Source organism: Aquarana catesbeiana, linkage group LG03, assembly GCF_042186555.1.
Source record: "Aquarana catesbeiana isolate 2022-GZ linkage group LG03, ASM4218655v1, whole genome shotgun sequence".
Classification (NCBI taxonomy): domain Eukaryota; kingdom Metazoa; phylum Chordata; class Amphibia; order Anura; family Ranidae; genus Aquarana; species Aquarana catesbeiana.
In genome coordinates, this window is record NC_133326.1 from 634,354,959 (window position 1) to 634,374,107 (window position 19,149).

At 42.0% G+C, this 19,149-nt stretch overlaps 1 protein-coding gene across 1 annotated transcript in view; it reads right to left on the minus strand.

Moving 5' to 3' along the window:
• Positions 1-8,396: 8,396 nt before the first annotated feature.
• The window catches only part of COLGALT1 (collagen beta(1-O)galactosyltransferase 1), an 84,977-nt gene continuing 74,224 nt past the window's right edge, over positions 8,397-19,149 (minus strand). Inside the window, exons 11-12 of the mRNA XM_073622501.1 lie at positions 17,131-17,337; positions 8,397-12,032 (exon numbers count right to left, since the gene is read on the minus strand). Of these exons, the coding sequence (XP_073478602.1) occupies positions 11,765-12,032; positions 17,131-17,337 (475 nt within the window). The 3' untranslated portion in view covers positions 8,397-11,764. The remainder of the gene's footprint in view (positions 12,033-17,130; positions 17,338-19,149) is intronic.

The following is a 19,149-nucleotide window of genomic DNA, read 5'->3' on the forward strand; positions in this document are numbered from 1 at the left end:
CCACTCTTTTGCCAGCTGCTCCAGGTTTCTCAGATTGGAAGGGTTCCTTTTCCCAACTGCTGTTTTGAGATCTCTCTACAGGTGCTCTATGGCCATTGCTGGCCAGTTCAGGACTCTCCGGCGCTTTGTCTTAAACCATTTTTGGATGCTTTTTGCCATGTGTTTTGCTGTAAGATCCATGACCTCTGATGGAAACCTAACTTTCTAACAATGGACCCTACATTGCACCCCAGAATTCTTTGGTAGTCTTCCGATTTCATAATGCCATGCACACGATCAAGACATGCAGTGCCTGAAGCAGCAAAGCAACCCCAAAACATCAGTGAACCTCTACCATGTTTGACTGTAGAATGATGGGCTTTATCAAAAAGCTGTAATTTGTCTCGCCTGTCCACAGCACATTCGCCCAAAAGGATTTTGGCTTCCTCAGGTAAGTTTGGCCTCTTGATCAGTTTTTCTCTTTTGTCCACATCCAGGGAGATTAGCTACAGTGCCATGGGCTTTAAACTTCATGTTGCGCACAGTGGACACAAGAACATTAAGATCTCTGGAGATGGACTTGAAACTTTGAGATTGTCCATGCTTCTCCACAATTTTTGTTCTCAAAACCTCAGAAAATTCTTTGCTGCTCTTTCTCTTCTCCATGCTCCGTGTGGCACAAAGACACACAACAGAAAGGTTGGGTCAACTTTTCACCATTTTAACTGGTTGCCGGTGTGATTTCTATATTGTCGGCACCTGTTAATTGATACAGGTGAGCTAAATTACAAAATTAGCGGAGCATCATAATCTTGGAATGCAATTATTTATTACAATTTTGAGAGGGTGCCAATAATTTTGTGCAGTTATGGAGTTTTGCGTGGAAAGTGTCAGATTTGGCTTTTTGCTTCTCCACTTTTTTGTCATACCAATACAGACAAAATAAACACGAGAATGCCTAAACATTTGTACTTGCAACAATTTTCTGGGGGAAGTGGTGCATTATCTGACAGACATGCAGGGGTGCCAATATTTTTGGCTATGACTGTATGTTATACAAAAGGATCTACAAGGGGACACGTGATATCTAGGTGACAAATTTATATTGCTATTTATGACCATTGATGATCAGAAGAGGTGTATTCTGTATCTACACTGGCTTTGAAGATACATTTGTGGTCTTTGCGAACATTTGACATAGTAGTCCTACACAGGGCTTCTCTGGAGTAGATACTGGGTCAATTCACTGATTTGGGTGACCTGAACATACTACAGGCGCTCATCAAGTTATTTAGCTAGGAATATACATGATGTTACCATGATGTTTGTGTGAAGCCACTTTCTAAGGTTATATATACAAATTACTGAAGTAATGGACTTACTGAAGTGTCAATGGACTTTTTAGAGCCGATAGACTGTTCCAGATTATGTATGCTTGACCTGATTGTCAATACAATATGTCCTTTTCAATGGATTACTCCTAAAACATAACATATTGCTACTTACAGAGTTTATACATCTTAGGGCTGTTTCCTCTCAGGCCACAGAATATATTAGTCATCTCAGTAGGGCACAACTATGGATGAATACATTGGAGCTTTTTAGTGAAACCCCCAACAGTGCATGATCCAATGTATCTCTTAATTTGAGAGCTATAAACTCATTCCAGTTATATTGGGAAGAATATCCTTCTCCTATAAGGGTCATTGAGGACAACAAGTGAAGGAAAGATGCAAGATTTAGCCACAAAATGTAAACAATTAATGAATTATATATTTTTTCTTTTCACGTGCAGCAAGAATATTTAAACATTTTAAATTTGTAAACCAAGAATAAATATATATTGGCTCTTTTTGTGTTTTCTTAAAATAAGTTTGATTACTCAACTTGTATATCTTTACGGTTTGCTTTTTTTCTGCCTCTGATCATATATAGTTTACCTTGATAAGCCTTTATATTTTTGTCCCCCTATATAAATTTAAAAACTACCATTGCAGTGGGCTTTCCCCCACAATGCAAGGGTTAAATGTTTAATTTTGTCTAGGGTATGATTACAAAGCAGTTTCACTAATCACATCCCTCGCATCCCCGGCAGTCAGCTTTCTCCACTTCCCGCCCATGCTCTGGGTTGTGGGTGGGCCCTTGGTGTCCTGCATTGTACAAGATGATGCCAGAGTGTGACCAGACAAAGCGACAAAGAGAAGTGACTTTAAGCCTGGGCGAGCGAGGCATAAGGCGCATAAAACTGCTTTATAAATGGTACCCTAGGCAAAAATGGGCATTTACCTTTGCACTGCAGGGGAGCCCCACTGCAGGGGTCGTTTTTTAAAGATCAGCTTTAAAATAGAAAGTCTCCCTATACCTGATAGCGATTTCTATCACTATACACCCTTTCTGGATGGGGAACCTACAAAGTCCGTAAGATCATGATGCACAGACTCCAATGTTCACTTACAGGAAAAATGATTCTTCTCATCTCTGCTGTCACAGGCACAAAAGGGGAAACCCCCGAGCATAAGCCCAAACCCATCCAAAATGTTTCATTACCATTGAAGAATAACACACAGATTTATTGTAAAAATTATTTATTGAAAAACAAAAAGCACAAAAATATATAGAACTCTGTAAACAAAAGCTGGGCACCAGTACTGGGTTTGAGAGGACAGAATTGCATTTCAAGCACCCCCTTCCACCACCTTGGCATCAGCAAGAGTCCCTCTATAGTCAGGAAAGGTTTAATCCCTCAATGTTATCAAACTTTTCTATCCTATAAGAATTTTTCAATACTGCTATTACTCCAGAGAGTTGTTGAAGATTACATTGCCGGGCAATATACTAAAGTGAGGTTGACTCTTCCATGGGAGTGCAGCTCCACATTGTGCTCTGTAGAAGTCACTGTCGTCAATACCACTTAATGAAAGTTTCTGATCCATTAGAAAGATACCTGGTTAGTTTATTGAATATCAGATTATGTCTACTAGAAAGGTCATGTTACATTTGGGCACTAGAAGTACCAATATCATTAGGAACTCAATTCCTTCACCTGTGCTAATTACTGTACCAGGGCGTGTACACCATTAGAAGTCTAACTTTGCTTGCTGCCCTTGGCAATCAAATGACACTGTACTGCTTTTACAGCTTTGAGGTTGGGAAAGAAAACAAAAAACAGGAAAGCTTACTGGTTGCTATTAGAGATAAACTCAGGCTTATTCAGATCCTAATTCAAACCCACCCCGGCAAGCTTGCCCAGAAGCTGTCACTATGCTGGGTCAATCATAAGTGGATGAGGCATTCCCTGCCCCCCCCAAGTTGAATATATACACAGCTCTTGCAGAGGATTGGCTCAGTACAGGTGACAGCTTCCTGGGGGGGGCTCACTCAGGTGGGTTTGGACTAGGAGCTGAACATGCTTGAGCTCATCCTTAGTTGCTATGAACAAAATGAAAGTCACTCTTTCATAAGTCAGACCCATAGTACGCAGTGGTCTGAGCTTTCTGCAAATTTTGCAGAATAGGTGGTCACCCACATCAAGTTTTGGTTTAACAGTGAGAGCTAAAACATATTACAGAGACATATAAGCAGAATTCTTGTGGCTCAATAATTGTGTGTTTGGTCTGCAGAACCTCAGACAAAGAGCACAGCTGAAATCCATGTAAGTAATTAAGAAAAATTAATATATGCTTTATCAATAATTAAAAGACAATATTGGGTTCTTATATTCTAATGTTAGATTCTTAGGTTCACTTACTAGAATGTGTTATTTTCAGAAAGAGGTTTTTAGAACAAGTGCCCTTGGAAGATCTTGTTATGCAATCTTTAGAGAGAGAGTAGTCCAACTTTCTACAGTGCTCTCAGGCTGATTAGGTCTTTCAAAATAAGAGATTAATGAGTTTTGGAATTGTTGATGTGCGGCTTGTGGGAATTCTGTATAGGTGTTGATATGTAAGATGTTTAGGGAGGTCTTGCATGGCAACTGTCTTGAAAGTCCACATTTCTGTAAAGACACTAGGTTTTGGGACAATGAACTAAATCTTCTGATCTTTTACTTGTAAATGAACGTTCAAATCGTTCACTGTGGGCAAAGGTTGTTGTTTATCGTAAATGCTATGTTTCAATAGATTTGCAAGTCTATTCAGAAAATTTTGATAACTAGAGTGGCGGAATACAATTTCAAATCCTTTACCACCTAAAATAGTAAACATATACAGTATCTCACAAAAGTGAGTACACCCCTCACATTTTTGTAAATATTTTATCTTTTCATGTGACAACACTGAAGAAATGACAATTTGCTACAATGTAATGTAGTGAGTGCACAGCTTGTATAACAGTGTAAATTTGTTGTCCCCTCAAAATAACTCACACAGCCATTAATGTCTAAACCGCTGGCAACAAAAGTGAGTACACCCCTAAGTGAAAATGTCCAAACTGGGCCCAATTAGCCATTTTCCCTCCCCGTTGTCATGTTACTCGTTAGTGTTACAAGGTCTCAGGTGTGAACGGGGAGCAGGTGTTTTAAATTTGGTGTTATCACTCTCATACTGGTCACTGGAAGTTCAACATGGCACCTCATGGCAAAGAACTCTGAGGATCTGAAAAAAAAATAACTGTTGCTCTACATGAAAATGGCCTAGGCTATAAGAAGATTGCTTAGACCCTAAAACTGAGCTGCAGCACGGTGGCCAAGACCATACAGCGGTGTAACAGAACAGGTTCCACTTAGAGAAGGCCTCAGCATGGTCGACCAAAGAAGTTGAGTGCACATGCTCAGCATCATATCCAGAGGTTTGTCTTTGGGAAATAGACATATGAGTGCTGCCAGCATTGCTGCAGAGGTTGAAGGGTTGGGGGGTCAGCCTGTCATTGCTCAGACAATACACTGCACACTGCATCAAATTTGTCTACATGGCTGTCGTCCCAGAAGGAAGCCTCTTCTAAAGATGATGCACAAGAAAGCCCGCAAACAGTTTGCTAAAGACAAGCAGACCAAGGACATGGATTACTGGAACTATGTCCTGTGGACTGATGAGACCAAGATAAACTTATTTTGTTCAGATGTTGTCAAGCGTGTGTGGCGGCAACCAGGTGAGGCGTACAAAGACAAGTGTGTCTTGCCTACAGTCAAGCATGGTGGTGGAAGTGTCATGGTCTGGGGCTCCATGAGTGCTGCCAGCACTGGGGAGCTACAGTTCACTGAATGTCAACATGTATTGTGACATACTAAAATGGAGCATGCTCCCTTCCCTTCAGAGAATGGGGCGCAGGGCAGTATTCCAACATGATAACAACCCCAAACACACCTCCAAGATGACCACTGCCTTGCTAAAGAAGCTGAGGGTAAAGGTGATGGACTGGCCAAGCATGTCTCTAGACCTAAACCCTATTGAGCATCTGTGGGGCATCCTCAAATGGAAAGTGGAGGAGTGCAAGGTCTCTAACATCCACCAGCTCCGTGATGTCATCATGGAGGAGTGGAAGAGGACTCAAATGGCAACCTGTGAAGCTCTGGTGAACTCCATGCCCAAGGGGGTTAAGGCAGTGCTGGAAAATAATGATGGCCACACAGAATATTGACACTTCGGGCCCAATTTGGACATTTTCACTTAGGGGTGTACTCACTTTTGTTGCCGGTGGTTTAGACATTAATGACTGTGTTGAGTTATTTTGAGGGGACAGCATATTTACACTTTTATACAAGCTGTACACTCACTACATTGTAGCAAAGTGTCATCACATGAAAAGATATAATAAAATATTTACAAATATGTGAGGGGTGTACTCACTTTTGTGAGATACTGGATGTATATCAACTATGTAGAAGCTGTTTGCCTGCAGTTCCACATCAAATTTTACCCATTTCCACAGTGAAGGCAACCATTTGGGGAGTATTTGTGGGGAAAGGCATGCAAATCACTTTAAATAAGTAAAATTTCCCAACACAGTACTACACAAGCATGTAGGTCGTTGAACTTCTTCACACATGTGAGATTTGAATGCTATTGGTGGCTGAGAGAAATGTCTTAAACCCCTTTCACACTGAGGAGTTTTCAGGCGCTTAAAGCTAGAAATAGCCTCTGAAAAGCACCTGAAAACTGCCTCCCATTCATTTGCATGAGTACTTTCACACTCGGGCAGTGCCCTTGCGGGACGTTACAAAAAGTCATGCAAGCGCAGCATCTTTGGGGCAGGTTTGGAGCAGTGTAAAAAGCGCTCCAAAAACACCCCTGCTCATTGAAATGAATGGGTGTTTTTTGTTGGATTTTTTTTTTTTCTTTTTTAAGGTCACAACGTGAAGTTGCAGCTGAAGTTGGCCCATTATGCAAGTGTCCACCAGGACCTTGACATCAGTTCATTGGGATTTAAGATAAGTGAGGGACCGCAGATCCCTTAACCTGATCACGGATCCTGCGGACATTCCATGTCACTGGAGACCTTTAACTCAACTGTATTGTACTAGCCCCAGTAACAGCGATCCCACTCTCTCAGGAGTTTTGATGGCCTTAAAATACCCATGACATTTTTAGCATAGGAGCTTAAAATTTTGGTTGCAGTCAGGTTATGTATTCGCAGTCAACTGTCCTGGTAGGTCTGCTGGTGACTTAAGTGAATTTCTGTGCTCACCTTAGCAGGTAAAAGGTGTCCTAGGTTCACAGAACAAATGCCCATGCCCAATTTCATGTGATCTTCAGAGTTTCTCATAAGCCAAAAACCATGGATTCTCTGTTTGATCCCAGGCCAACCCTCTCTCACAGCTTTCTATTGGCTGCCAATTACAATAGGTAGCCTCACTAGCCAACAGGAACGCACAGGTGCCAGGCCAAAAATGAACCATGGAAGTAACTTCATGCAGAATACCCAGTTTTAACTTGTGCGTTCATCTGCTAATGATTGTAGTAATAAAAGTAGGGAGTATAAAGAAGCCCTCAAAGAATGGATCATTATTTTATCTTTAACTGGATTTTCATATTGCATTTTACTGATCAAAATGTGAGGATAGGGGGAGGCCCATGCTAAGTGAACACTTTATGCAGCTTGATACTAGAGCAAATCTCTTAACCTAAAAAAAAAAAAAAATGACTCACTGACCGGTTTCTCTATGAAGATTGTTGGTCTGTAGCACCCGTTTCTCCTTCAAGCTTCTGACATTATCACCATCAGGTTTCCTGTTAACTGATAAGCTTTACCTTTTGTTCCTGTTTTTGGTTGCGCAAAAAAGGGGTTTATCTCAGAAAACCAACCAAACATCTTACTTCCCCATCCATAAAGTTAAGAGCATAAGGCCAATCTGGAGTCACCAATTTATTATTCACGTTTTTTGTACTCTGCACATTTCACCCAATCTGGAGTCACCAGCTGCATCATTACAAAATGATGCTCAATATATTCATCAGACAAGAAAACACAGCACGGCTTTGCTCTTGGAATTAGAGAACTTTAGAAATGTCAAGCAGTTACAATACCAGCTTGAGTAGATAGGAAATGTGGTCATTTAAAGCGGGAGTCCGGTGACCAATTTTTTTTTTTTTTTTAGGTCATTGAGACTCTTTGCGAATCCCAAAATAATACTCACAGTTTGGGTGTAATATTTCCGCCTCTGTCTGTTTTTGTACTGAAGAATAACTTAAAAAATGTGATGCTGGCTGTTTCCATCTTGCTTGTGGGCATGTGAAGCCAACAAGCATTGATTTCCTGGATGCGGTGACAGCTTGTTCACATGCATGATCATTGTTCCCGCACTGAATCTTGGGAAGCCTGACACTAAGCTGCCAGGAGACAGTGCGGCGCCGGGGAAAGGCAATAAACACGCCTACTCCCATGGGAGGAGAGACAGTAAGTGCCACAATAAAGTACAATATAAAGGTAATTACAGCAATAAAAAAAATTTTTCGTGCGGCATTTGAACATCTATGCAATTAATTGAAGCGGGTAAGATTAAGTTAAAAAATTTGAGTGGAACCCCGCTTTAAATACCACAGCCAACTTCAGAAGCTTCAGGAATTCAACTCGACATCAATCATGTGACCCAGGCTGTGCATCCCTCCAAATCTCCAAAGAAAAGAAAAAAACAGACCTTTTTTTAAGAACCGAATTCCAAAATCGCCATAGGAAGACCCAATGAGGTCCAAGTTTCCTACTCAGTTCCTCTAAAAACACCAGGGGCCATATATAAAGCACCATCAGAAAAATGATATTCGTGCCCCCCAAGGGTACTGGAAGTATGGCACACAGCGATACAGGCATACCCCACTTTTAAGTACACAACTGGGTTTATTTACTAAAGCTGGAAAGTGCGAAATCAGGCTCAATTCTGCATAGAAACCAATGAGCTTCTAACCCCAGCTTGTTCAATTAAGCGTTGGTAATAAAACCTGGAAGCTCATTGGTTTCTATGCAGAAGTGAGCCTGATTTTACACTTTCCAGCTTTAGTAAATAAACCTCATTGTGTACTTAAAAGTGGGGTATGCCTGTATATAGTATGGAGTTGGGGTTGGATACACAGTGCAGACGTCCTTCTTAAAGCCTTCTAGAAGACAACAATCAAGGGTAGGCAACATAGAAAGCTGCATTGTTGAAGCAGGAATTAAGTTTAGCATGTGCCTGACTGTAGAGCGCTACAGGGGTGCAAAAATCACACGACTGGATTTACTAAACAGCAAACATGTAAGTATTTAAGTATGTATTTTGAGGTTTATCTGCAGTTTAACTTTTTCAGACAGCCATCAATAGCTTTCAAAGGCTTTTCTGGCACTACAAAAAAAAAAAAAATCAGCTGTGCATTTTATGACAGAAGAGGGTAGAGACTTAATGTGGACCTTGCACAAGAACAAAAAGGTCTGTTTATTTAGTGTGCCTCCCTCCAATCCAAAAGATAACCTACTTGCCTTAGCCCCGTGGCACATCAAGGATGAAATCCGGTGGAGAAGATGGTTCAACATGTGCTGTGGCATCTTTTCACCAGATTTGGGCTACTCGTCATTCCCCGGGCTCTCACTGGAAGGAGAGTACCTCACTACCAGAGTATGGAAGCCAATGGCAAAGTGACTATATTGATGCTAAACTGGATGACGGGTCAGTCGGGACCTTGGGGATTATTCTTTTGGCTGCTACCGGTGGAGACACTTTTTTTTTTTTTTTTTTATATTCCCATCTGAGGATTGACTTCTTGAGATGGAGCCTGGAGATGGATTTCAATTATATCCTCAATCACTAGTGGTGATAGAAGAAGTGATAGATATAACCATCCGGAGTTAATGTTTTATATTTTATTTGATAGCTCACCAGATTGTACAGCACTTTTTGAATTGGAGTATACCCCTTAGGTTCCATTTACTGAGGCCTTTACCTATGGCCCACAGGTGTAGAAACATCTCACAGCACCCATTATTTTTATGGATTTTACCTCCATACATCCCTGGAGGTCTCACCTCCTCCCACAAGCCAGGTATGGGGTCTTCGTAGGAGCTCCATTATCACGCCTGTAGCAGGTAGAAGGGTTGTATAAAGACTCGCTATTTTGTGGTACGATCACATAACACAAGCTGGTCATATTTAAAGTCCATTATAAAAGGCAGAGTCCTACTTTTGCATGCATGATTATGCGAGGATGATGCCCTCTAGTGTTAATTCTCAGACCATAATACAGGAATCCCTTCATACCTATGTATTTGTAACTATACTAACCCCACCACCCCCTTTTTTTTTTGCAGGCGGCGATAGTAAATAAGCAGACCTTGCTTTGAATGCTTTTAGATGCTCCCATCATTGTTTAAAGTGTATCTGAACTCAGGAATAAAATGTAATATACTGCAGCTTACCAGGCCTAGATGTGGTGGCTGCCTTTTTTTTGTCCTTTAATTTCACCTGGTGATCCTGCCAATAACACTTCCTGCCCTGGGGTGACAACACTCACTAACTTTACTGCATCAATGAAGCATTGTCTCCCAGGGACAGAACTACACAACTCTCCCCTCTCCATTACAAGAGGTGGTGATCTGTAGTTCACAGAAGATAGCTTGAACAGGAGACAACATTATTTGGTTCAATTCACAGGAAGTTACAAGGACACTGATATTATTTTAGAATCCACAATGTTCTGTACTTGCTGAAAAGTGTCTTAGCATTAAGCTCCAACAAGCAGGGCTCTCTGATTCCTCTTGTTCCAAATTATATTGTATCTGTAATGTCTGCCTTCATTTTGAAAACTGCTGCACAAACTGTTGGCGCTATATAAGGCTGGGTTCAGACCTATGCGAATTGGATGCAGATTTTTCCGCATTCGCATAGCAGGAGAATGTGACTGTCTCTCTATGGAGCCGGTTCACATAACTCCGCAGCAAGTCTGCTGCATTTTGCAGGAAAAACGCGTGCTTTTTTGGTCCATTTCAGGTCCGAATTCAGCCCAAAATTCAGGCTGAAATCGGACCTGAAAACGGTGAACTAGGACGCACCGGACGCATCCTTTGCGACGGATCCGTCTTAGGTGTGAACCCAACCTAAATCCTGTATAATCATATATTATAATAATAATACAGATAACACATCTAAAAACGGGAAAACTGCAATATATTACATTTTTATTCGTGGGTTTAGATACACTTTGTGTCCTTGTGCATAAATGTTCAAGGACTTTCATTTTGTCAGTTGTTAGGAACCAGTAAGTAACACCCAGAAACAATTGTTGGGCTGCAACTGACCGATAAAAAGTAGCGTCATTAAAGTATACCTAAAGGCAAAACTTTTTTTTAGATTTGGATAGAGTGGAGAGGGATTAGAACACCTGCCAGTTCTACCAAATTTTGAGGTGTCCCCAGAAAAGTAAGAGGGGAAATCTTCCAATGGGGACACTAGTTCTGGTGACCTGGGGGTCCCCAAGGAATTACTTTAATTTGCAGGGATTTCCTCTCACTTCCTGTTTGACTATGGGATTGGACGTGAAGGGAAATCTCTGCAATGGGACACAGATGGTGGAAAAAAATAAAATAAAAAAAAAAAAATCTGACAGGGGAGATAACCTTCCCTTGCTCGAAAATGAAAAAAAAAAAGTTTTGCTTATAGTTATACTTTAAGGGTTTAGGAACTCCACTGTTAAACTTTAGCTTCCTTACTGCAATAACTGATTGCTTAAAAAAACAAAAAAAACAAAAAACAAAAAAACAGCCACATGTGCAGGAAGACAGGGGTGCAAAAACCTGAGTGCTCAAAGTCCGGGGACACGGACACACTTTTGGGACTGCCCTCATTAAGAAACAATAAATGAGACAGGTTGGGGTTTTCTGCTGACCGTGTCAAAATCTGAGATTGAACACTGCCCTTGTGGACTGGAGCTGCACAGCACTGACCTAGGACAACCTATTTTTTTATGTTGACCTCCTGGATTTCATTCTACCCATCATGCCCCTGAACAGGAAGCTTTATTTTAGGGCTATTGCCATTTAAAGCAATTCTAAAAAAAACAGTCCTGCTGCTCTTTTCTGCATCCACAAAGATGCAGCAGATGGGGACTGTTTGCTCTTGCAATTACATAAATAATTAATTATTATTATTATTAGTATTAACCCCGACCTCATAAGAAAAAAGACCAGGCCTTCCCCAAAGATAGCTCTGCTCCCAGCTGGGCCGTTCCATGTGAAATCAGCAGAGGAGTAGTCGGTCATACAGGTGCGCATATCTGCACGTTCTTTGGTCTGTCACAAAAGGTCCCATAGCCTCACCGTTAGTAATCAAACAGCTCGCCCTGCACACAAAGCTCAGATGCTGGTTGGGATTGTGGACTTGGTGCTGAGGTCATAGCTCGTCTCGGGCGGCGCTGTCAAACGGGGAGCGGAGAGACGGGGTGTTTATGGCTTCACTGCGCAGCTTCTCCTGTTGTTGGGTCTTTTGGGACTTGGCTCTGTCCCAGTCAGTGGTCTCAGTCACGTTGTCCCACAGTACAGAAGTCTCCGTGTCACTGACATAGCCTTCGTCTCCGGTGTAGTGGGTTGGGTATAGCAGCAGAGGCTCCACAGAGAAGGCTTGCAGGTCCCGCGGTGAGAAGTGAGAGGAGTAATCCAAGCTGTATGCAGACAGAGAAATGAATGAAGAAAACCTATTATTCTCACTCCATGTTATCTTTTTAACCACTTCAATATGGATTTTGCAAAAGCATTTGACACAGTTCCCCATAAACATTTACTGTACAAAGTAAGGTCCGTAGTTACGGACCATAGGGTAAGTAGATGGATTGAAAACTGGCTACAAGGGCGAGTTCAGAGGGTGGTGATAAATGGGGAGTACTCGGAATTGTCAGGGGTGGGTAGTGGAGTTCCCCAGGGTTCTGTGCTGGGACCAATCCTATTTAAATTGTTCATAAACATCCTGGAGGATGGGATAAACAGTTCAATCTCTGTATTTGCAGACGATACTAAGCTAAACAGGGCAATGACTTCTCCGCATGATGTGGGAAACCTTGCAAAAAGATCTGAACAAATTAATGGGATGGGACTACATGGCAATAAGGTTCAATGTAGAAATATGTAAAAATGCATTTGGGTGGCAAAAATATGAATGCAATCTATACACTGGGGGGAGAACCTCTGGGGGAATCTAGGATGGAAAAGGACCTGGAGGTCCTAGTAGATGATAGGCTCAGCAAGGGCATGCCATGCCAAGCTGCTGCTAACAAAGCAAACAGACCACTGCCATGCATTAAAAAGGGGATCAACTCCAGAGATAAAACGATAATTCTCCCACTCTACAAGACTCTGGTCCGGCCGCACCTAGAGTATGCTGTCCAGTTCTGGGCACCAGTCCTCAGGAAGGATGTACTGGAAATGGAGCGAGTACAGAGAAGGGCAACTAAGCTAATAAAGGGTCAGGAGGATCTTAGTTATGAGGAAAGGTTGCGAGCACTGAACTTATTCTCTCTGGAGAAGAGACGCTTGAGAAGGAATATGATTTCAATATACAAATACCATACTGGTGACCCTACAATAGAAATTAAACTTTTTCACAGAAGAGAGTTTAACAAGACTCGTGGCCACTCATTAAAATTAGAAGAAAAGAGGTTTAACCTTAAACTACGTAGAGGGTTCTTTACTGTAAGAGCGGCAAGGATGTGGAATTCCCTTCCACAGGCTGTGGTTTCAGCGGGGAGCATCGATAGCTTCAAGAAACTATTAGATAAGCACCTGAATGAACGCAACATACAGGGATATACAATGTAATACTGACACATAATCACACATAAGTTGGACTTGTGTCTTTTTTCAACCTCACCTACTATGTAACTATGTAATAACGGACACTTTCACCCCCTTCCTGCCCAGGCCAATTTCATCTTTCAGCTGTCACATTTTGAATGACAATTGCGCCGTCATGCAACTCTGTACCCAAATGAAATTTTAATAATTTTCTTCACACAAATGGAGCTTTCTTTTGGTGTTATTTAATCACTACTGGGTTTTTTATTTTTATTTTTTTAAAAAAAGAAAAAAGACCAAAAATAGAGAAAAAAAAGTTTTTGTTTCTGTCAGTAAATTTTGTAAAGAAGTAATTTTTCTCCTTCACTGATGTGCGGTGATGAGGTGGAACTTATGGGCACTGATGAGACAGCACTTATGGGCACAGATGAGGTGGCACAGATATGTCGCACTTATTGGCACTGATAGGCGGCACTGATGGGCAGCACTGATGAGCACTGAAAGGCAGCAGTGACTGGCATCACTAATGGGCACTGCTGGCCATTTTACTGTAATCAAGGCACTGATGATCAGTGCCCTGATTACCTGTCCTATTGTCCCCTGCGAGGAGATGCTGCTCTCCTCGCCACACAATCTGACACAGCCGATCACATGGTTAAAGAGCTGCGTCATCGGCTCTTTACAGAGATCAGGGTCGGGTCATGTTCTAGGAACATAACACGGGAGCAATCAGTATGCGAGAGCGGTTGTTCTGGGGCGACGTCATACGAAATCCTCCCAGAATGAGAGCTGCACTGTTCCTCCGTCATTTGGCGGTGGGCGGGCAGCAAGTGGTTAAATTCATATAAATAAAAGAGAAAAAAAAAATTGTGTTACAAACACTTTAAGATTTGTGACCAATTTTTGTTTAGAGAACACTGCAGTGTTCTCTGCCAGCGGGGCGGAGTAACAGCCACACCCTTCAGCAAGTGTCCTCACACAGACTTATATTGCAGGGAAAAAGAAAGGGCATGTCTGAAATCACCAAGTCTAAAGCTAGCTAGTTATCCAATTTTTTTTTTTTTATTTCCTTTACCAAAATTTACCTCCAACTATATAGTGCAAGGGCCTACCTGATTGCTTACAAATGGAAAGTGACTGACCTCATATTATATGGTTTTGGTAAATCTAAAAGGAAAGGACAAGAAAATTGTATAAATGTGTAGCCAGCTTTAGGCAAGCCATAGATGAATCAATTTTCTTTCATGCAACACAGTCAGTGCCTCCCACAGAGCTATTGTGTTCTCCCAGCAGGGAGCCCTCCCTGCCAGCAGAACACAATGATTACTGCTGGTGGCTACGGCTACCCCACTAATCTAGTATGTAAAGAAATTGACAGGCTGGTTGTACCCAAGTCAATCGATGGATCAAATGTTGGCTGGTTCCTGTAGACCCAGACAAGATCCACTTATGGCTGGATTAACTCTCGTTTCAACTGGAACAGGGCTTCATTTTAGGACACCCTGCCCAAATGTTGTAACAGGGAAGTGGAGGCAAACTATGAAAATTGAGCTGGTTAGTACAATCTCCATCTGACGGAATAACAGATTGATAATATTTCTGTCAGTTCAATTCGGTTTTAAAGTATGGCAAATTGTGGTTTTCTAGATCCAGAGTGCTCTTGGAATGGTTTAAAAATATTTAAAAATTGTCATTTGTAGAGAAGAATTTTTGACGTGATTTTAGGGAATACCTGTGTAAAACTGAGGTCTATGGACCTCAACTCGCATCAAAGTCGGACCAAAGTAGTGCAGGGACTTGAAGTCGCACCGATATGAATGGTACTCATTGGAAATCATGGGGTACAACCTGTCATGTGACTCTGCAGTCCCAAGTCGCACAAGTGTAAAAGGTGCCTAAGAGGATCTAAATGCCTGGAGGTGGAGTTGAGCTTTCCAATCATGTGACCACTGTGATAGGCTGTCATGTGATTGGAAGCTTCCAATTCTAAGCGATGATCTGAAGCTGTCCATGACTGGTTATTGGAGCATACTCTCAGATCAAAAAAGTAATTCCCCGTGGATGCATACTGTATTTGTTATGGCTCGGTGTTCTAATAAAGCTCATCTGTAGGTTCAAGGAATATCTCCTAAACGTGCACCATTTAGGAGATTTTCACTACTTCTGCAGACAGTGACATCACTGGTGGCATGCGCACTGAAGGGAAGGCATGCCGTTCCTTTAAAGCTCTGCATCGCGGCAGGACACCCGTGCGCATGCGTGAGAATGACGTAATTGCGGCTCGGCCATTCAAACGACTGAGTCCGCAAACCCGGAAGGAAGATGGAAGCCCTGTCAGCGTGCCGCTGGAGGGCTTTGTTATGAAAGTACGTCTTCCATAACTCAGTTATTGGTTGAACTGGATGATCTTGTGTATTTTTTCAACCAGACTAACTATAATGCGATGCATACTAGCAGATTATGCTCTTAACTTGCAAGGGGAAGATTTTTTTTTTTTTTTTTTTTAATAAAAACGGCCTTTACTACCACTTTAAAGCCCACCCACAACATGCATGCGGCTGGCAGGAATAGATTAACGCCGACTGACTGGGGACAAGTACACAGATCAGGAATAGCTGAGCAAAGTCAAAAGTTCTTATCTGCATACTAGTTCTATGTTGGAACTTCAGAATACTGATGCAAGAAGGTCATCATGTCAGCCAGGCAACTAGCATTTTCAGAAGTAGAGGTCCACAATGGCAACCTTGGTTTCTCAACCACCAAGTGATTTTTATTGATCACAGTAAAGTCACTATAGCAGCAATAAGTTTGCAGACCATGCTGGACCCCTTCCTTTTTTGCTGTGTGACTGAGAAGTCCTGTGCATCCCCTAAATATGGTACTAGTACAGAGACTAAAAAGAAAACAAAAATCACTTGGTTAAGGTGTTCTGACAAAATATGTTCTTTCATGTGGGTGGTCTGATTGCTGATGCACCCACTGCTACAAGGTCCGAGTAAGCAAACAATTTAAGAATTCCAGGTTTAACCCCTTCCCACCAACATAACATATATGCGGCCCCACTGCACTGGGTTTTTTTCCGTGGGGCCACAAATACACGTATCTCCCTTTGTGCTGGGAGTGCGCCGCATTGAGAGCCCAGAGCCCTGTACTAACGATTGGAACCTGGAACTCCCGATTCTAGGTCACCTAAATTGCTGTGATAGCCTCTGATTGGCTACTACAGTGATCAGTCACTGTGAAGCCCGCCCTGGTGTGTCTCTTTCTGTGCATGGAGAGGAAAGATACAATGCATCTTTCTTTCGTTGCAGAGAGGAAAATGTAAAAAAAAACATAAAACAAAAATAATAATAAATAAATAATACCTAGATCAAGGTTAGTGTCAGGGTTGGTGTTTGGGTCAAAGGTCAGGGTCAGAATATTTTGAGCAGGATTTTTTTTTTTTTATTAGCATCAGTGTGTTTTAGGTAGGCCAAAAAAATAAAGCAAAAATGTGCACTATTGCTTCCAGGCTGTACTACGGTTACAAATCACAAATAACATATGTGGTATTGCTGCGATCGTCAGGAGAAGAAGCAGAAATTTATTTGGGTTGTGTAGGGTTAGTAAGTTATCTAATAACAAGAAATATACATCTAAAAAATGTATTTTTTAATATTTTGTGCCAGATTTGCTCAATAGATAAGAAAAAAAAAATCAGGAGATATCCATAACCATTTACTACTAAATAAAAGCCCAATTTGTTCTGAAAAAAAGGGGGGATAATTCACCTGGATGCACAAAGTAGCAAAGTGTCAAAGTTGCAAAATTGTGCTTAGGCGTTACGATTTGTTTTACCCTTAGGTGGGAAGGGGCTAAAGAACATTACAGTACAAAATAACTTTTGCGACAATTATATACACATTACATCAATTAAACATATAGTATAGCAAAACAAAAAAGTGTACTGCAAAGTGAAACTGCTGCACTCACATTGGATGCTTGTCATACATGACGGGCAGGAATTCATCCACAGGAAGCATCTTAGTCAGAGGTTCGGCGTTAATCAGCTTTTTTGCTCCCTGAAGAGAGATCAGGTACCCCAGTGTCCAGTATGAATAATCGGCAATGACCAGGTTGCGGACCCCTAAAACGGACTCTTCAGGTTCCTCTACCTGCATTCGTTTCCGGCCCATATAGCTGCAAGACAGACAAGAGGCTCAGATCAGTGCAATTTATGGAACAGTATTACTGCAACTTTATAGAGGAAACGGGACAGGAGAAAGAGGGGCAACTCAACACAACACAATAGCCTATGTACAAGGGGGACAAGAGGGACTGATCAGTGCATTGTGCTGAACAGCTCCAATGTAAATATACTGAGGTGAGGGGGGGGCTGCGCTGATTGAGAGATCAACTGATCGGCTCTCCTCTACTGTCAGTGCAGGTGGAGGAAACGTTGATACACGGCTCTTCCTGTTTACACTGTGATCAGACACAGCAGTTCCAGCACCTCCAGCACTGAATGTATGTAATGGCAAGGGGTGCTGGATTGTCTTACAGTGTCTATTAATGCTGGCTGCTGGGGGATCTATTGTTACTGGAGGTGCTATTTTTTTGCAGGGGTTTATTGTTGCTGGGGAGGTTTATTGTTGCTGCTGGGGGACCTATTGTCTCTGGAAGCCATTTTTGCAGGGGGGAGGTCTGTTGTTGCTGGTGGGGGATGTATTGTTGCTGGGGGGTCATTTGTTGTTGGGGGGGATTTAGTGTTGAGGGAGCAGTCTATTGTAGCTGGCTGCTGGAGGGTCTATTGATGCTGTCTGTGAGGGGGAGATCTGTTGTTGCTGCCGGGGGTCTATTGTTGCTGGAGGGGGGTATTTTTTGCAGGTGGTCCATTGTTGCTGGGGGGGGGGGGGGGGAATGGGGTCTATTGGTGGCTGCAGGGGATTTTTTTTTACTGCTTACTGCTTTTCTTATCATCATTAACAAATTCCATACAAATTACTTGGTTCCACCCCCTATCTACCTCCCAATACTGCCCCTTTTAGAAAATAGAGAACCAAGGAACGGTGCTCGGAGGTGGGTAGGAGCAGAGACAAGGGCTAACTCCGAAAGGCGGAGTTCCTGCACCTATTCTCTGAGAAAAAAAGTCCTGGTAAAGAGCCCACGTCCGAGCCTTTTTACCGAGACGGGTTTTGCGGTGCGTCAGACTGCGGGTGCTGCTTTTCCTGCTGGACATTATATGACGTCCAGTCAGGATAACTTAACCACTTTGCACATCATAATGCTCTGCAAGAAATCGTTGCAGTTTTTGGCAACATGGTGTTTGAGTTTTAAGCAATACCTGCATTCTCATTGGGTAATATTATCATTCCTCTCTTAGTGACCAATCTCAAGTAAAGGAAGGGGGGGAAACATACCTAAAGGGACAGCAGACAATAAAAACCTGGCAGAGACCCATGTCATTTCGCACTATCAGGCTATTGCCGTTCTTACTTTACATTTGGGGACCAATATTTGTACAATCTGTATTGATACTTCATGTTTCCGCACCGCTTTTACCTCTTGTTTTTTTTATTTAAAAAAATCTCAATAAATTTCAGTAAAAGAAAAACCTGGCAGAGGACTTTCTGGCTGGAGTTCAGCTTAAACAAATCAAGAGTATGAGAGCCATGAAGCAGGCTGTAGGAACATTGCACGCATTCCAACTGGAATTCCTCTATTCATGAAGGTTGGAAGACTGTTCATCGGGACGCAGAATAAAGTGACTGTATATACAGTGATGTGAAAAAGTATTTACCCCCTTCCTGATTTTTTCTTTTTTTGAATATTTGGCACACTTAAATGAGTAAGATCATCAAATGCTAAATTTACACAAAGATAACCCGAGTAAATCCAAAATGCAGTTTTTAAATGAGAATTTCATTTATTAAGAGAAAAAAGCTGTCCAAACCTGCCTGGCCCTATGTGAAAAAATAACTACCCCCTAAATGTAATAGGTTGTGCCACCCT